The sequence below is a fragment of the Patella vulgata genome, chromosome 3, assembly GCF_932274485.2.
Source record: "Patella vulgata chromosome 3, xgPatVulg1.2, whole genome shotgun sequence".
Classification (NCBI taxonomy): Eukaryota; Metazoa; Mollusca; class Gastropoda; family Patellidae; genus Patella; species Patella vulgata.
In genome coordinates this window covers 6,044,456-6,064,139 of record NC_065881.2, presented here as the reverse complement: position 1 = coordinate 6,064,139, position 19,684 = coordinate 6,044,456, and the positions used below count along the sequence as shown (strand labels likewise).

Below are 19,684 nucleotides of genomic sequence, written 5' to 3'. Positions count from 1 at the left end.
ATCCTTTGACCCCGGAAATAATAACACAATTACCTCCCTTGTTTTTCTATTCCCCCCCAAACGTTTTAATTTGAAGTTTAAAATGATATTTTTGACAATTTCTCAACTGGCAATAGTGAATTATAGAATTAATAGGATTATTCTTTAACAAGGTAGGACTGTTTATAGATACCATCTATTTTAAGGCTTTATTTTAATACATTTTAAAAATATAACTTAAAAATGTGAAATTGCAACTTGAACGAAAATGACCAATCGCTACAACCAAACTAAGTTAAACCGCTTGTGAAGTTTTCGGACAATATTTAATTGTTCTTGGCTTTATTCACACGTAAGTGCCGTATGTTGTCCATCATGTTTCCTGCAATTTGGTATATAAGTAGCATTTATATTTTTATACTTCTAAACTAAAATGAACAATCGCTACAAATAATCTGATTAAAATACTTTTATACTTTCGATGGCCTACACTACATGACGATCTGAGCGATAGGTCACGTCAGGGGTCAAAAGACCGACTTATGACCCTATGATGTCAGACATTTGATTAACCAAACAGCATTGATGTTACTAGTGGATTACCCAGAGTTCAGTGCAAAACAGGCCTAAAGCTCGCCGTGACAGACCGTTTCATTGGCTTATCCCTGACACCATTCAGAAAACGAGTTAAATAACAACTCTTCCAGATCCAGATAAGGTCCATGGTAAAACGAAATTTTGAACTATAAAAACGAAACGAAATAGGATCTGTGTTTAAACCAGATTGTCGCTACAACCAAACTAAGTTAAAGTAGACGATCAGACATGTGCAGTTTTCGGACAATATTTAATTGTTCTCGGCTTTATTCACAAGAAAATGCCGTATGCTCCCTTGTCCATTATGTTTCCTGCAATTTGGTTTCAATCAAAATTTAACCAATACCATATTCTTTGCCGAGGATGAAAGCATCCGTTTTTTTAGCCAATATTTAATTTTATGTCAACTTCAGAATTGTTAGTATAAATATAGCATTGACTTGACAATTATAACGGTATTCATCAGGTCCTAAATCGAGTTATTGCAAACATTTTGCTTGATTTGTGTTCCTGGTGTTATAAGCTTTCTCAAAAATGTATAGTTTGTTTAGCAGAGAGGGCCTTGTAGCCGAACTTCACGCTCGAAATTTTGGCTGAAGGCCTAAACGTACTCAAATGGATTTTATTAAGAAATGAAATGAAATGAAATAGGGTTTAACGTCCTACTGTTCTGCTCCGAACTTGGCTAATAAAGACGGGCATACGCCATACAGTGTGCTATGAGGGAAATTTTTCCCGGACAGCGGCACTACGGCCTACTCTTATATCGAATTCCAACTGTCAAGGGGTCTTTTACGTGCACGCCAATGTGTACACGGGACCTCGTTTTTTCGTCTAATCCGAACGACTAGACAGCTGTCCTTGTCAGGCCCTCCGTCCTGCACCACTGACAAGGGGGAACCACGCCGGAAAATCTGGATAAACTTTCTCGGCCAATGCAGGGATCGAACATCCGACCTCCTGGCTAGCGAGCCAGCGTCTTACCCACTTAGCCACGTGATCCCCCATTTTATTAAGAATACAAAACCCAAATATCAGCGATAGAGAATATCCTGGCTTGAATTCAATAGAAATAAAAGGGGTCCCTGCGAAAAGTTTTACACAACACTTATATGTGGCGCTGGTTTGTTTATATAGTTCGCATGGGATGGCGATTATTGTAAATTTTTTAATTCATCATATCTTTGTAAATACTGAACGGAATTGAATCATTTTTAGGCTGATATTCTGTTTACAGATTCATCTTGCAATTACGACTAGATTGTAGTTTGAAAGAGCTTTATACTCCCTGAAATGAAGATTAACAACTGTGCGAGTTTTACAACATCTTGGCGTTGCTTGGTTGCTTTTCAATTCCCGAATTTATAGCTACGTTATCTCCCCTCACCGAAGACACGTGAACAGTAGCGTCCAATCAGAGGTTGTGACACAAACACACTCAAATAAAACATGGCGACCTCCACAGAAACCTTGACATTACAATTTAGCTGGAAACCGCGAGACTTGCTATTCGCGATGACCGAAGAATCTGATACGCTCTTAAACTGGGTCAGTAGCCAATCGAAATTAGTGCCGAAATATGCAGGGTATTACGTGAAGGCGTTGATAAGATGTACGGAGTTACATGTAAAACGAGATCAAGCCTTCGATTGAAGATGAAACTTGATTCCCATATATTCTGTTCGTTATGGCTTCAAATGTTATGTCAGCCCTACATTACTTTTATAAAAAAATATTCACATAACAAGCTCATAATCAACTCCCTTGACCACCGGATGACCACGATATGGGTGGATTAGGACCAACGCGCCATTTAATAACTTAACGTTTAACGTTTTATGTTTTCTCAAGCACTTGTCTTTTCTATTGAAAATATAAACCAACTTTACAAGACATCGCGATTTAATATCCAATATTGTAATAAAGAACCCGACTCCCAAGAGTTTTAAATTCTCTATATGATGATCGTGTAAGTGTCATGATTATAAATAAATAATAAGTTCCCCTGGTCCAATAAATACAATTTCTTATGTCTAGTCTAAAACATATTGTCTAAACAGTCTAATACGTCTTCGTGTTATGGAGGATTGGATGGCCGAATGGTTAGCACAGGCGTGCTGTATTATAAAGTCTGTCATTGAGTCAATTGGCTTGGTTCCGATTCCACGGTTGTACGTGGCAAGGAGGAGTGGGGGAGCCAGTTGGTTAGCGCATGCGCGCTGCATCATAAGGTCTGTCATTGAGTCAACTGGCTTGTTTTCCATTCCTCGGTTTTACGTGACAAAGAGTAGAGTTGCAGTCCAACCTCGTGGGTTTTCTCCGGGTCCTCCGATGTACTGCCACTTCTAGAGACCCCTACGCGCAAGCGAATTATTGAAATAAAAATTGACCCATGTTAATTTAGTCCCGAAATGACCTAGTTCGTGTCGAATGGACGTCACCCCCCCCCCCCTCTCTCTCTCTCTCTCTCTCTAATCAGATTAGAATTATCGCCGCTAGTTCATCTTAAACCATGTGATCCTATTGTGATTGGTTGAATAAAATATGAACCTATTGTTACTTCATTCTCTAGAGATCCGATCATTGATTATATTCACCATTACAATTACACTTTTTACTTATCTTTTAATTATTTACAATGGGTTTAAAATGCTAATAGTTGAAACAGTAACGGTATTTTAAAGAATCTATCACAAGCGACATCTTGTGTTTTAAAGAGCATCGTCAAGTAACCACGTTCACAAGACTCGGCTCGACGAGAGAGAGAGAGAGGGGGGGGAGGGAGGGTAGAGAGAGAGACGAGAGAGGGGGGGGGGGAGAGAGAGATCAACGTCCATCCGACACAAACTAGGTGATTTCGGAACTAACATATATGGTTCAAATTTTATTTCAATAATTCGCTTGTATGTAGGGGTCTTTAGCAGGACTGGATATTACAAGTGTCTAATTACAAGTAGCCTGGGTTATCATGCCATAAGTTAAAAGGATAAAAACTCTTAACTCTTCCACAAAGATTTATACAAGAAAATAAATGAAATGAGGTTGAAGGCCCCTCTTCACCAATGGGGCTGATGAAGGCCCGTATATGAGGATCATTTTGCCTGGAAATCGTCATATCCGCTTAATATGCATTGACTGGCGAACCTCGGTGGTTTATCCTTGCTTGTCCCTCCGTCCTGCACATCGGACAAGGGGACCCTGGCTGGAAAGTCTAGATACATCCTCGGGCATCACCGAGATCGAACTAAACTACACTTATAATCCTTTAGTGGCATTTAGCAATTGGAAACATAACAAAACTATACAGTTATATGGGACAACAATCACAACAATAATAAACCAGTGATTGTTGTCCCATATAACTGTATAGTTTTGTTAAACTACACTTCATCGAATTCCCACTGCCAAAGGTTCTTTTACGTGCACGTCAATGTGTAGACTGGTGCACTTTGGTTTTTTGTTCCATACGGACGACTAGGCGCTTTCTCATTGCCAGGACATGCGCCTTGCAAAAACCTGACTGCTGGAAAATCCATAGGAAATTTCGGAAAACCCCGGATTAAACCTGAAACTTCCGAACGAACTTAATCCGAATTTCATTTACTGAAAATACTGAACCATGCTATTGTGGCATGGTCGGGGTAGTTCCAAGATGGCGGAAAGTGTAGAATATGTAGTAAAAATCTATTTTTGTTAAGTATGTGATTTTAGGAAAGCTTAAAGGAGCTAAATCGCTAACATTTGGGACCTAGAAATTCACAAAAGTGGTTCGCAACGCATATAATACTGTAATACGAATGTATATAAACTGATTTACATTTAATGGTTTCCGTTTTTACTCCAATTTCAAATCAGGTATGTTCGGCGAAATAGGTCAGCAATCTCAATCGAGTGCAAATTTCTAGCGTCTAGTTATTCTTGTCAACATAACTCCATTTGATTTGGTGCAATGTGTCTAGCCTCGTCCCTCGAGTCTCTCAATACAACTGGGGCTGAAGCGCATTATGGTACACGATTCGTGTACCAATGTTAAAAAATTATTTTATCTTAAATATCGGATATCAGAAGCTCATCTTTTCCCGGTAAGTTTACATCATCAATGTTGATTTAAATTGACCAATAATTCGTGTTTTCGATGTCGAAGATTTTGGAGGATTTTGAGTTACGGACTTGGGTCCTTTAAAAGAATTTTAAATTGTTGATACTTCAATAAACAGATATTTGGGTTTTTTTTTGTCTCTGATGTCTGAATCTATGTCTAAAAATTACGCATTATTTGTGCAAAAAGTAAAGTCAAATTACAAGGAATTTTTGTCCATGAGGGCAGCCATCTTTGAACAGAGGATGGTCCGGACCATCTGTGTTCGGTGTCTAGTTCCCACCACTAGTCGTGAACAAATTATAACAGAAGGTCGCCCAAGTTACTGAACATGCGCCAGGAATTTAAACAAAATACTCGTAATGTTTAACAAACCGCCGTGGCTAGAAGAATATCAGACATTAACAAATGATACGGCCATTAAACCATTACTCGGGTAGAACGAGTTTGCTCAATCAAAACCAAATCAAACGGTCTAAAATCCAATTTTCTGTTCATCGGGTTCATTGTTACACAAACGCAGGTTAATTGCGAGCCTGCTTTATGCTAGTTCCCCATTATCGCGGTTTTAATTCGTGGTAATCCTATTAGGTCTTATTATATATTGAGGTAAGTCGTAGTAGTTGTGTTGATCGTATCGAAACGTATCCGAACGTATCTTCACATACCAGATCGTGGACTCAACAGGGACAATCCTATCGTAACGCATCGCACGACTGTGGGAACTTAGCATTATGGATATTTCCTCTCTTCCGAGGATGGGAAATTTATTTGCAGACTAAACATTTTCTAGTGATAATAGACTTCGTTCAATCTGATTCAAATTTCGTTTTTTTATATACTTTCGATGGCCTACACTACATTAAGATCTGCCCAGCGGTAATGGAAGGTCGCGTCAGAGGTCATGCGAGCGGTCTTTGACCCTATGAGGTCAGACATTTGATTGACCAATCAGCGTTGGTGTTTCTAGTGGATTACCCACAGTTCTGTGCACCTCACGCCAAAAACTCGCCGTAACAGACCGTTTCATTGGCTAATCCGTCACATCATCCAGAACGCGGGATATACAACATCTCTTCCAGATCCTAGTGTAGTAAAGACAAGTAAAAAGACTAATAAAACGAAATTTCGAACTATAAAAAACGAAACGAAATAGGATCAGATTGAGGCTTCTTTAATGTCTGAGACTTGTTTTGAATTCACCGTGGCTTTGGAATTTTTTTGTATACCTTTTATCATTATTCAAAGGTTTCCTGCCTCTTTTATGGGATTATATTGTTAATGGCATATTGAGAGATAGTTCCTTTTAAAAGGCTATTACAGTGAAATGGTTAGCTTATCATATTAGCCCAGAGACCGCCATTATTGATTTATCTATAACGTGATAAGTCGGTGGAACAAACTACAGATTTCTAAAACGTTAAGGGCAGGACATGTTACTGATGGGATCAAAGAAGGAAGTTTCCAGGCGAAATGGGAAGGATTTGTTTTTTTGAAGCTATTAGTTAAACGGTCCATGACTCATGATAGAAGTTGATAGAACACGTATTATAGCTTCTGATATAACTCTGTCGTTTACATTTTTCTTCTGTCTATAAATGAAATGGGGTTTTACGTCCGACTGATGTTTTGAGAGAGAGAGAAGAGAGAGAGAAAGAGAGAGAGAGAGGGGGATTTAAAGTCCACTTGACACAAACTATGTCAATTCTGGAGTAACATACGGTTTATTTCAATAATTCGCTTGCGCGTAGGGGTCTTTAGCAGTGGGAGGAAACCGGAGGACCCGGAGAAAACCCACGAGGATGTACATGCTACCCTACTCCTTGTCACGTACAACCGGCCTGTTGACTCAATGACAGACCTTATGATACAACGCACACGCGCTAACCATTCGGCCATCTCCCTCCTCACCTCCCTGCCGTATTGCACCGACCGGGCTATAATGAAGAGGTACATATGCCATGCAATGGGACATTGGGTACAATTTGATTTCGGACAGCAGCGCTACGTCCTAATCTTACTCCGAATTCAAGTATCAAGGGACCGTTAAGATGCTGCTAATGCTATACATGAGACCCCGGGTTGTCATTTCATCCGAACCCCTAGACGCATGCCCTTCCTTGCCAGTACCTCCGTCTTCCATCATTAACTAAGGGGAACCAGGTTGGAAATTCCCAAGGTACCTTTTCGGCCAACAGGATGATCTAGCCAGGTATCGCCTAGTTAGTGAAATCCTGTCTTATTTACCGAGCCACCCCTCCCTTCCACTTCTATAAATAAGCTATTAGCAAACATGATTGTAAACTTTAAGAGGCATTTAGTAACTGAATAGAGCAATAAACTATACCACATACTTTTGGAAAAAACAGCTACTTATTTATTTGGGCGACGTTTCGAAGAGTTTTCTCTCAACGTTATCAAGCTAATACAGTAATACAAATATTATGAGGATAATTTATACAGAAATCTATAACAACAATTCCTGAAACCATACAGGACAAGAAGAAGATCAAAGTAGGTGATATTCGTTTACAAAGACCATGTTCAATTATATAAGTAGTTCTTCTGGTCAATGTATATCCCGCTATAGGTATTACGAGGTACGCACACTCTGTTCAGAGTGTTCAATACAGGGTCAACGGTCTCGAATGTGCTGCTGTCCTTAATTACAGTCAGGAAGTATGGATTGTTTAATTTGAATATGGGTAAATTCTATAATATGATAATATTCTTATTACTCCACAAAAAACAACTTTTTGACAAGTCAAGACAGTTCCAGACTATTTAGTGTTATCTTTAACGGTCATCAAAAGCCAATAATAATTTGTGAAAGTCGGCCAGTTTAATAATTTATTTTCTTTGATTGTCATTTATAAATAATAGGAATCCCCTCCTTTTAATCCCTGTAAGAGTTTCCGTTGTCTAGGGTTTGTTGTAAATGGCCCCTAATCAAAGGTGTTAAGTTTTAATTGTATTTAATTGTTATTTTTGTTGCATATTGTGTATATATTTGTCTACTATTCACATACCTGTATCATTTACTTGATAAAGATGAGAGTATACTCGTTGAAACGTCGCTTAGTATTAAACTCAGTAATTGTGTATCCATAAAATTATCCACTAATTTATTTTTGGGTTAGAATGTTTCGGAACAGTTTTAGCGCCCCCCCGGGTCTGTTTTAGTGAAATGATAATTACAAATGTCCAGAAACGAGAACATTTTAATACGGCACGAAAGCGGTGTTATTTGACAAGACTCGCGGGGACCCAATCGGCCTCAAATTCTCACTAAATCTAATCAAAGCCATACTGTTAGTAAGTGCAGGGGGGCTGCACCACACACAAATACACAAAACAAATCTACGGATAAGACACAATACGCATAAATCACAAACAAACGTACATATCAGATTAAATGAATGGATCTCGGGGATAGCCCAAAATTTAAAAAAAGGTATACACGGCACACGGCTGTGTTTACGGTTTCCCCATTCTGCACACAGAGAACTAACTACTTCAAGAATAGATCTCTGCCCTAAATGGCCGCCATATCCAAAAAATAATAATGTGGCTCTATTCCGTTTCACATCTGTCATACACACAAAGACTAAGTAAAGATTTTCTATTTTATTAATCAGTGGAATAAATACATCTCAAAATTCTCGAAGTATACTTAGTGTTTTCGACTAAAATCGTCGATTTAGGACTTAAAATGTCGGTCAACTAGCTTAGTGTCTGTTCTCAAGCGAAGCTAATTGTAGACAGACAGCGTTAGTTTAGTATGCGGTTACCTAACCGACCCTATTTTTTTTTAGCCCAAATCGCCGACCGACCTACCCTATTTGTTTTATCCCAAATCGTCGACTGACCGACCTTATTTGCTATAGCCCAAATCGCCGACCCTGTTTTTTGCAATCTGATTAAAATACAGATCTATATTTCGTTTTGTTTTTTTATAATTTCGATAAAGATAAAGATTACATAAAGATCTGACCAGTTGTTTTGGGAGGTCGCGTCATAGGTCATACGAACGGCTTTTGACTGTATAACGTCAGCATTGATGTTTCTAGAGGATTCCCCACAATTCCGTGCACCTCACGCCAAAATCTCGCCGAAACAGACCGTTTCATTGGCTTATCCCTCACATTATCCAGAACACGTCAATGACAACAACTTTCCAGGTTCTAATGTAGCAAAGGCAAGTAAAACGAAATTTTGAACTATAAAAAAAACGAAACGAAATAGGATCTGTGTTTTAAAGATACATTCCCGCGTACAAACTGGGTGATTTGATGATATATTTGGACTACAAACATATTCAAACTAATTAATTGATCATACTTTTGCTTCAAATCCTTCTCAAATTATTGCAATTGCCAAGAAATACCCTTACTATAAAAAAAATCGACCAAAAGAGGTCATGTTTGTGTCACGTGACTTACTCGCTCAGTACCTAGCAACCGGGGAGAAGTCGGGGGAGATTTCATTGGATACAAGACAATGTTGTCTTTAATAGCTAACTATTTATTACAAATATCGAAGCCTAATTAAATTCTCGTATTATCCACTGCCACAGTTTTTTACCCGTGTTTTTTTTAACTCAAATAGTGTTGTACGTCTAACTCTTCATAAAGTTTATCAACATGTACATCAAACGCTCAATCTCCGTGTGCGACCTTTGACGTCACGCGTGCAGACACTCCTAATCGTCGGGCTGTCGATTAGGGAAACCCTTACAGTTTTGTCCTGTATGCGCTCCATGAGTGTTTTTCAGGGCATCCAGTATTTTTCTAGTAAGATTGGATATTTCTACTTTCTATATATACCAAAATTGCCATACTTTTATTGGAAATAACCACCCGATAAATACTTTTCTGGGAACCTATCTTTAATCAGACTGTGTTTTTTTAAAGGCCAAAGGTATTTTCTGATTTGGCCTAAATATATTACATCTTACCCTTTTAAGATTGGTAGCCACTGGTTTAGCTTTATGCTTCTTTACACCACCAGGTTTCTTGTCTGTGGAAACAGTTGCTGCCTTTTTACCCTTTTTATTCTTCCCCATTATAAACTCTTTCCTAAAAATAGAAAAAAAATCATTAAGACAATCAACATTCATTGAGCTTCACATCCGTGAAATTACCAAGGCCTCGCAATGTGTCAATCTATAACAAAAAGCGATTTTTTTTCACGTGTTCATCACGCTTTATTGGAATTATGAATCAAATGTTGACATTTTGCTGGCGATGTCATCAAGAAATACCGGTGCTGTCGATAAACATTACGTTAAGGCATCGAGAATAACGATAAAAAATGTTTTAACTCTTTGAGCTGACTAAGCTGTTTTTATGAAAGCTTGTTGCTAGCTATTATCTGCTTTAAAATTGCATAGTCACATTAAATAAGATGTGATCCAGATCTCAAAGAGAAAATTAATGGTTCGTTTATTATTGTAGGCTGTCGAGAGAGAGAGAGAGAGAAATGGGGTTTAACGTCCACTCGACACAAACTAGGTCATTTCGGGACTAACATATGGTTTAATTTTATTTACATAATTCGCTTGCGCGTAGGGGTCTTTAGCAGTGGGAGGAAACCGGAGGACCCGGAGAAAACCCACGAGGTTGGACAGGCGACCCTACTCCTTGCCACGTACAACCGGGGATTCGAAACCACGCCAGTCGACTCAATGACAGGCTTTATGATACAGCACGAACGTGCTAACCATTCGGCCATCCAACCCCCCAGGCTGTGGAGAAATGAAATGAAATGCCCATGCGGTTTAATGTCCTACATTTCTCGGCCAATGTAGGGATTGAACACCCGACCTCCAGGCTAGCGAGCCAGCGTCCTAACCACTTAGCCACCGTGGCCCCCATGTTGCTAGCTATTATCTGCACTATAATTTCAGCCACATTAAATAAGATGTGATCCAGCTCCCAAAGAGAAAACTAATGGTCCGTTCATTATTGTAAGCTGTGGAGAACCTTGCGTCAATCGAGGATATAACTGTCACAACATGCAACATTTCATTCACTGATGATCACGTACTGGGGCATTTCATAAACCAAATGGCATAAAACTCATTCACACTGCATGGCCTATCAACCCGAGTAACATCCCAATAACTAGATTAATCTACCCGAACATCTCATTAATCAACCCATCAAATCAAGCAAAACGTCCCAATAACTGAATTAATCTGCGTCTATCCCCTGACATTGTACTCGACAGTTTCCATAGCATCATAAAGCTGACAGTGCCGTCTTTATGACTTTGTTGTTGTTATCACTTTGACGAGCCTCATATCACATTGCTATTTTAAATGATATTTTAATTTGAATTCTTCTGCATGCTTAACCCATGACCTATTGACCCGGGATTTAATTTCACGTATGTCTACCTGTAGATATATTGGTTTTTACCTACATTGAAAAGGTGGGTAATAAATTATACGGTTGATTTATAACGTTTCGCTATACTCCAATGGGTGTAAAAGTGGTCTATGGTCCGGCGTGCTAAAAATCGTACTAGGAAAGCTATCCACTATCTGAAAATACATTTGGGGGATTAAAATTATTCACACGGTAAATAGGCCATCAATGGGTTGGTGTTAAAAGATTATCAAGGATTAGTCCTTAGTTTTGTCTACGATATCACCTTAGATCAGTGGTTCTCAATCTTTTTTTTGTCCACAGCACACCATGGAACACATGGAAAAAATAGCGGCACACCTGACTAAATATATATGCAACCGTAGACAGAAACTAGCCATATAAACATAGAATGACTCAAACTAAATAAAGAAAAACACAGCTATGAACTTATCAGTAGACACCAGTGAATACTCAATTGGGGTCACGTGGTTTTTCACATTTTCTTAGTGTACCGTTCAAAATTTCGCGGCACACTTAGGAAGATCGCGACGCCGCGGCACACTGGTTGAGAATCACTGCCTTAGGTGGATGTGGACGTAAAACCCCATGAACGACTGGACATGTCGTGTTCTATAGCCCATAAGGAATTTGAGGGTGGCATTTTTTCTCCCAAGTGGCTAAGTTTGTCTAAGATATCACCCTAAGTGGGAGTGGACGTAAATTCCCATGGACGAATGAACGGTTGGTCGTGTTGTGTTTTATAGTTCATAAGAAATTTGAGGGTGGCATTTTTTCTCCCAAAGTGGCTAAGTGGTGATCTGTATGCCATGTTGTTAGGTGGCATCCTTACCACGGTCTTAAGGATTTTAAAAATCCAGTCTGATATAGGCTAGGTGTATCTAGTGTTAGTATTCACCTGACGGGAGAGGTGGCCGAATGGGTAACGCGTGCGCGTTGTATCATACGGTCTGTCATTGAGTCAATTGAGGTGGTGTCGATTTTCCGGTTGTACGTGACAAGGAGTAGGGTCGCCTGTCTAACCTCGTGGCTTTTCCCCAGGTCCTCCGGTTTCCTCCCACTGCTAAAGACCCCTACGCGCAAGCGAATTATTGAAATAAAATTAAACCATATGTTAGTCCCGAAATGACCTAGTTTGTGTCGTATTGACGTTAAACCTCCCTCTGACATTAATTGTCATTAATCATTACTGTAAGCAGCTAATTTATTTCGATATTTGATATCTCTTCTTACAAGTAGGCCCCGGGTTCCAATAAAATATCTAAGCACCATTAGCATTAAAATTCCATAACAATATCCCACAACAAATTATGTGCCAGAACCACCCCTTAATAAAGAAAGGTGTCCACTGGTCTGTCAGTGCATGTGGTAAACCTATTTAAAACTTGAGAATTTACCGTTGTAGTGGTAAAGTTATACTCCGCTCTCTTTGTAAAAGACCTAATGATCCTGACACTAGTTACAGATTTACCAGTCTGTTTTCTTTTGGGAGCCACGGTGGCTAAGAAAATAAGACGCTGGCTCGCTTGGTTGATGGTCCCGGATTTGATCCCGGTGTGGGTCGAGAAAGTTGGTTTCCCACTGTCAATGGTGCAGGGCGGGGGGGGGGGGTCTAACAGGGACAGTTGTCTAGTCGTTCGGGTGGGACGAAAAACCGAGGTCCCGTGTACACATTGGCATGCACGTAAAAGATCCCCTGGCAGTTGGAATTCGATATAAGAGTAGACCGTAGCGTCGCTGTCCGGGCAAAATTCCCTCATAGCACATTGTATGGCGTATGTCCGGCTTCATTAGCCCAGTCGGAGTAGAACAGTAGAACTTTAAACAACATTTAATTTCTATTTTCTTCTGAACAACCACCCGGTATAAAATTACACTAACGTGTGCGTCATGGATTATTCCTTTATCGATTAATCACTAGTATTGGTAATTCGATAATTAGATAACTCATTTGTGCTTTACCTCAACAATACCAATATTTGAGAAAAAAATACACAAAACAAGAATACATTACCCAAGCTATACAAATATTAACAATGGGCATAGGGTCGTATTTCCCTTAACCAACATACATACAATAGAGGGACTGTGTCCATTTAGCTATTGTCTGAGCACGTGGACCACCATTAAATACGCGGTGTTTCGAGAACCTTTCTAGGGATTCGTGTAGGGATCCTGACCATGCTATTGTAATATCCCTGTCTAGGAGTGGGTGACACGTTTATAACTTAATAGTCACGATGAAAAGGTAAACAACGAGGACTACAGTCATTAATACTAAATTAAAATAAATCGAAAGTAGCTTTCAGATTTCTTTGACTGGCAGAACAAGCTGTGTTTGCTTTAGAGAAAATGTTGGCACATGGCCTCGAGTTGAATCGATTTTAAAACTAACAAAACTCGTAGAGAAACAATTGAAATTGTGGCGGTCGTGTTGGTTGAATTGGCTTGGTGGTAGGGTTCACAGTTTACCGTTAATAACAGGTGGTATAGCTCATTAGTCAAGCAGGTGAGATGTTTAAAAACATCTCTTCAAATACCTGGAAAGTGGATGGAGTGTTGTGTAAATACCTCTTGATGCATTTAGATTAAAGTAACTACCAATTACCTGTATTCTGCAGGTTTTTCACGGGGGTCGACATATCTTGTGATAGAATCCAACTCTACATTTAAAATCATACAAGTTTTACCTGATATTGAATAATACAGGTATGATAAATGAAATGAAATGAAATGGGGTTTAACGTCCTACTGTTCTGCTCCTACTGGGCTAATGAAGACGGGCATACGCCATACAGTGTGCTATGGGGGAAGTTTTGCCCGGGCCTACTCTTATATCGAATTCCAACTGCCAAGGGATCTTTTACGTGCACGCCAATGTGTACACGGGACCTTGGTTTTGTCCTGTCCGAACGACTAGACGATTGAGGCCCTCCGTCCTGCATCATTGACGAGGGAGACCACGGCGGAAAATCTGGATGAACCTTCTCGGCCAATGCAGGGATCGAACACCCGACCTCCAGGTTAGCAATAGTAGAATGATACTTATTATGAACATTTAAACGTCATCACAGATTATATTTTGAGGTAGAAACTAATTAGAGAGAGAGAGGGTGGGGGAAGGGTAACGTCCACTCGACATTCATAAAGAGAAGCGGTTTAATTCACGGGGTATCTGTATCTAACGGAGAGAGAGAGAGAGAGAGAGGGAGAGATGGGTTTAACGTCCACTCGACACAAACTACGTCATTTCGGGACTAACGCATGGTTCAATTTTATTTTAATAATTCGCTTGCGCGTAGGCGTCTTTATCAGTGGGAGGAAATCCTTGTGACGTACAACCGGGGAATCTAAATGACTCAATGATATAACCTATGATACAACGCACACGCGCTAAACATCCGGCCATCCACCCCCCCCCCCCCCGCCCCGAAATGGTGGAATGCAACTTCTATCTTATCTTGAAGATAACACACATGCCGTACACACCCTCCACAGATGAAAAACATTTAATCTTTTAACAACCTTTAATGTGGAAATTGGTTATATTTTTAATATATTTGAAACGCCGATAACACAACAAATTGCAACATAAACATACAGACTCAGGTGCCAGAAACTCAGGTAATAACAGACTGGAACTCATTAGAGACCTTTCATTGAAAGGTAATGCATAGAGAAATATCGACGGGAGTATTATGATATAACCATTATTTCTGAAACAACACATTAGTTATCAGTTAGTGCTAAATGATAAGGCCAGCTCAATTTTTCGTCATAGGTCACGAGATGTAAACAGAGCTAGCGCTAATCCCTAACCCTGGACCAAGCCCCAATGCTTACCCTAAACCCAACCCTGGACCTAGCCCTAATACTAACCCTAACCTACAATCTTGCCAACAATTACGTGCCCTAACTTTATTCACAGCTCAACGACCTTGACAAAAATTGAGCCGGCCTTAACAAATAGATTTAGCCTTCGTTATCAGTATGGTTCTATCATTCGTGATACGTTTACGTCATCAAAACTTCCAACTAAAAGTGAATGTAGAAAAACGTATGAGAATTCCAGCAAGCAAAACTCTCATCGCTAATCCCAAATTAGATCGCGAATACCACGTTAATGCTTAATTGATGAGAAAACCGGATGATGTTTTTGGTTCAGAAATTAACAGTAGATCCCACGCGTCGTTTTTTTCTTTTTAAACTACGCGTGCAAATTAAACGAGTTAATTTAAAAGTTTAATTCCTTCTGTTTTATCAACGTGTCTGCCATGACACTGACAAACAAACACATGTAAATGACATTATAATACGATAAAATTTGGCAATAGTTAAAACCTACTTCCTTCTGTTATAAAATCTTCTCGGGAATAGTTTTTGTACGAAGTATTATTTGTACTGTAATGAACCCAACTGAACCTATTGTGACATCAGTACCACCAGTTTTATTTCAAGATGGAAACATTGTATACGTCATTGTAACTGAATTGTTGTTTTAAATTTGCTCTTTATTATTATAATAAACTGGTGAGAGAGAGAGAGAGAGAGAGAGAGAGAGAGAGAGAGTGAGGTATACCTGCATCCCAAACTTAGGCTGCCTATCTACAGCTAGCTCCGGCTGAGAATATCAATTCTCGTATGACGTAGGTGGATCGCTGTGTGCAGTATGGTATACCTGGGGGGGGTCGAGAGAGGGTAGCGCGTGCGCGTTGTATCAAAAGGTCTGTCCTTAAGTCAACCGGCGTAGTTTCGATTCCGCGGTTGTGCGTGACAAGGAGTAGGGTCGCCTTTCCAACCTCTTGGGTTTTCTCCGGTTTCCTCCCACTGCTAAAGACCCCTACGCGCAAGCGAATTACTGAAATAAAATTGAACCATATATTAGTCCCGAAATGACCTAGTTTGTGTCGAGTGGACGTTAAACCCCATTTCTCTCTCTCTCCCTCTAATTAAAGATACATTATGCGCACCAGCGAATTATTGAAATAAAATTGAACCATGTGTTAGTCCCGAAATGACCTGGTTTGTGTCGAGTGGACTTTAAACCCCATTTCTCTCAGTTTACTCAATGACAGACCTTATGATACAACGCGCCCATCCCCAGGAAGCGTACATGTAGATGATGGCATACGACTTACATAATCTCTCTTAGTGGATATTTGCTTATTTATTTGGGACGTCCGTATAGCTACAGCGTTCGTGAGTAATTTACCCAGTGGATCCATATCCATCAATTATTGCAGCATGGCAAACAATTAACATAGTTACATGAACTAAGCTAATTAAATTACACATTAATAATTTATATATTAAATTGTGCAGTATAGTTCAGGGGATCAATAAGGGTTGTATAAATCCAGATATTGATAACACAAGCTATAAATAGCCAATAAATATGACAGGGAAACAGACCGGATACAATGACAGTTGTAATTCATAACAGGCCAATTAAAATGCTATAAGTATTGATTTAACAGAAGAGATAAACGCTCACGTTTATTGCTTGATGTTTTTTTTTTATTCCAAGAAATTCACATTCATCATACGAGGTGTTGTTTTTTTCTTATCGTTTGTTTTCTTTTCGGGAGCCACGGTGGCTAAGTGGGAGAGAGAGAGAGAGAGAGGGGGAGAGAGAGAGAGAGAAAGAGAGATGGGTTTAACGTCCACTCGACACAAACTAGGTCATTTCGGGACCAACATATGGTTCAATTTTATTTACATACTTCGCCTGCGCGTAGGGGTCTTTAGCAGTGGGAGGACACCGGAGGACCCGGAGAAAACCCACGAGGTTGGACAGGCAACCCTACTCTTTGTCACGTACAACCAGGGAATCGAAACCACGCCAGTTGACTCAATGACAGACTTTATGTTGCAGCGCGCATGTTAGCCAGGAGGTCGCGGTTCGATCCCTGCCTCGGTCGAGAAAGTTCATCGGGATTTTCCGACGTGGTTCCCCCTTATCAGTGGTGCAGGACGGGGTGCCTGACAAGGACAACTGTCTAGTCTTTCGGATGGGACGAAAAATCGAGGTCCCGTGTATACATTGGCGTGCACGTAAAAGATCCCTTGGTAGTTGGAATTTGATATATGAGTAGGTCTTAGTGCCGCTCCCGGGCAAAATTTCCCTCATAGCACATTACACTGTCTGGCGTATGCCCGTCTTCATTAGTCCAGCATGGGAATAGAACAGTAGGACGTTAATGCCCATTTTATTTCAGTTCTAAACCATTTTATTTCATTTCACTTCCACATGTCCTTTAATACATTTAGCCAAATGCTTCAACAGTAATAGGGGGATCACGTGGCTAAGTGGGTAAGACGCTAGCTCGCTAGCCTGGAGGTCGGGTGTTCGATCCCTGCATTGGCCGAGAAAGTTCATCCAGCTTTTCCGGCGTGGTTCTCCCTTGTCAGTGATGCAGGATGGAGGGGCTGACAAGGAAAGCTGTCTAGTCGTTCGGATGGAACGAAAAACCGAGGTCCCGTGTACACATTGGCGTGCACGTAAAAGATCCCTTGGCAGTTGGAATTCGATATAAGAGTAGGCCGTAGTGCCGCTGTCCGGGCAAAATTTCCCTCATAGCACACTGTATGGCGTATGCCCGTCTTCATTAGCCCAGGTTAGGAGCAGAACAGTAGGACGTTAAACTCCATTTCATTTCATTTCATTTCAACAGTAATAACGGAGATTATCCATACGGTTATTTAATATAATAGATGAAGCAATTCCTGCAACTGCCGATTGATCATGCATACTAATCGAATTGGAAATAGAGGAAATGGTTAACGGCATCTGAAATCTGCTGTTTCCGTTCTAACCTTGGGGAGTTGTGGACCCGCTAATGGTTTCCGTTGCATAGTTTTGCATACTTTATCTTATTTCCCATATTGTATCTTTTATTATTCGATTCCCCGCTAGTACCTGACAAGGAGTCGGGTCGGTCGTGCATCTCTCTCTCTCTCTCTCTCGGTAACCTTGGGAGTTGTGGACCCGAATACCCGATAATGGTTTCTATTGCATACTTTTGCATAATGTTAATGTATCAAAATTCAAGACAGGTCCAAGAATGTAGTTAACAAATGACGATAGGCATTCTTTCTTTTAATTAATTTATTTACTGCGTGACTTTTATGGTAAATACACAAGTGACAAATTAGTTTTTTTTATCTGTAACTTGTCTCTCCTTATCGGCCATCGAGGGCAGATTAAAGAGAGAGAGAGAGAGAGAAATGGGGTTTAACGTCCACTCGACACAAACTAGGTCATTTCGGGACTAACATATGGTTTAATTTTATTTACATAATTCGCTTGCGCGTAGGGGTCTTTAGCAGTGGGAGGAAACCGGAGAAAACCCACGAGGTTGGACAGGCGACCCTACTCCTTGCCACGTACAACCGGGGATTCGAAACCACGCCAGTCGACTCAATGACAGACTTTATGATACAGCGCGCACACGCTAACCATTCAGCCATCCAACCCCCCTCAGATTAAAGAGAAACCGCTGTCATGTTTACAAAAAAAGAGAGAAGAAAGGCGTGTATGCTAAGCAGCTCTTAATGGCTGTATTAAAGTATACACACTTCTAGATAAATCTTGCACTGTTTTTTCTTTAATATAAATGAAATGAAATGAAATGAAATGGGGTTTAACGTCCTACTGTTCTACTCCTAAACTGGGCTAATGAAGACGGGCATACGCCATACAGTGTGCTATGAGGGAAATTTTGCACGGGCAGCGGCACTATCGCCTACTCTTATATCGAATTCCAACTGCCAGGGGATCTTTTACGTGCATTCCACTGTATACACGGGACCTCGGTTTATTCTTTAATATAAATTTATGTTGGATAAGCATGGCCAAGTCCTCATTGTGTTGTCAAACTGGGAAAATGATTGATATACGATGAATTATGATATACTATAGAGACCGTTGAAGCCAAATCTTAACACGTACAATGCTCTCTTTATACGTATATTAAATATGGATTATTTGGTCTCGTATGTCATTCAAGAACTGCGAATGGAAGCCCGCAGCTCTATTCACTTTTTGGCCATTTAGCCTACGAAAGTGGCTAGTGTCGGGTTTGATTAAGTTAAAAGGGTTTTCCAATATAAAGGCTAAACAGACTTGGAAGACTATTGGCACGGTGTAAGGTGAATGCAGATTTCACAGCAAACAGCAAAACGCTTGGTTGCAGACGATATATGATTGTCGTAAGTCACGTGGTATCGAGTCGTCGCGTGAGAGAACGTCTGTATAAGTTTGTGTTCAGAAACCTTTCCAGGTGTTTCAATAGAAGCATGTGATTTAAAACTCTTGTCAACCCTGTTAAATTTTACCAGGATATAATTTATTTACAGTGTTTAACAATGGCGAAGTTGAGTCGGTTATTTGGAGTATTTATAACTAGCTGTATTATCCTAATAACAGGTAAGGAGGAAAAGCCAAGCCGACACAACAATGTTATCGTTCGTATTGTACAATATAAGCCTTGTTCTAGCCAACTCTAACATCAGCAACCTTAATTTTCACCCCGGTATTGACTTAGCAAAAAACTAACTACAAGTAACAGGACATTTTAAAATGTAGCTAACATTAAAGACCGATGTGTCAACGTGT

General features: G+C 40.0%; 1 protein-coding gene and 1 long non-coding RNA gene across 3 annotated transcripts in view; one reads left to right on the top strand and one right to left on the bottom strand.

Annotated features, from left to right (window-relative positions):
• The window catches only part of LOC126815970 (uncharacterized), a 66,139-nt gene that overhangs the window by 7,235 nt on the left and 39,220 nt on the right, over positions 1 to 19,684 (bottom strand). Inside the window, exon 2 of the long non-coding RNA XR_007678141.2 lies at positions 9,633 to 9,753. This is a non-coding gene — a long non-coding RNA (uncharacterized LOC126815970). The remainder of the gene's footprint in view (positions 1 to 9,632; positions 9,754 to 19,684) is intronic.
• The window catches only part of LOC126815878 (uncharacterized), a 31,487-nt gene continuing 31,090 nt past the window's right edge, over positions 19,288 to 19,684 (top strand). For both annotated transcript variants that reach the window (XR_008787665.1, XM_050541889.2), the window contains exon 1: positions 19,288 to 19,495. Coding sequence is in view for 1 of the 2 variants with exons in the window: in XM_050541889.2 (XP_050397846.2) it covers positions 19,435 to 19,495 (61 nt within the window). In the remaining variant the exon portion in view is untranslated. The remainder of the gene's footprint in view (positions 19,496 to 19,684) is intronic.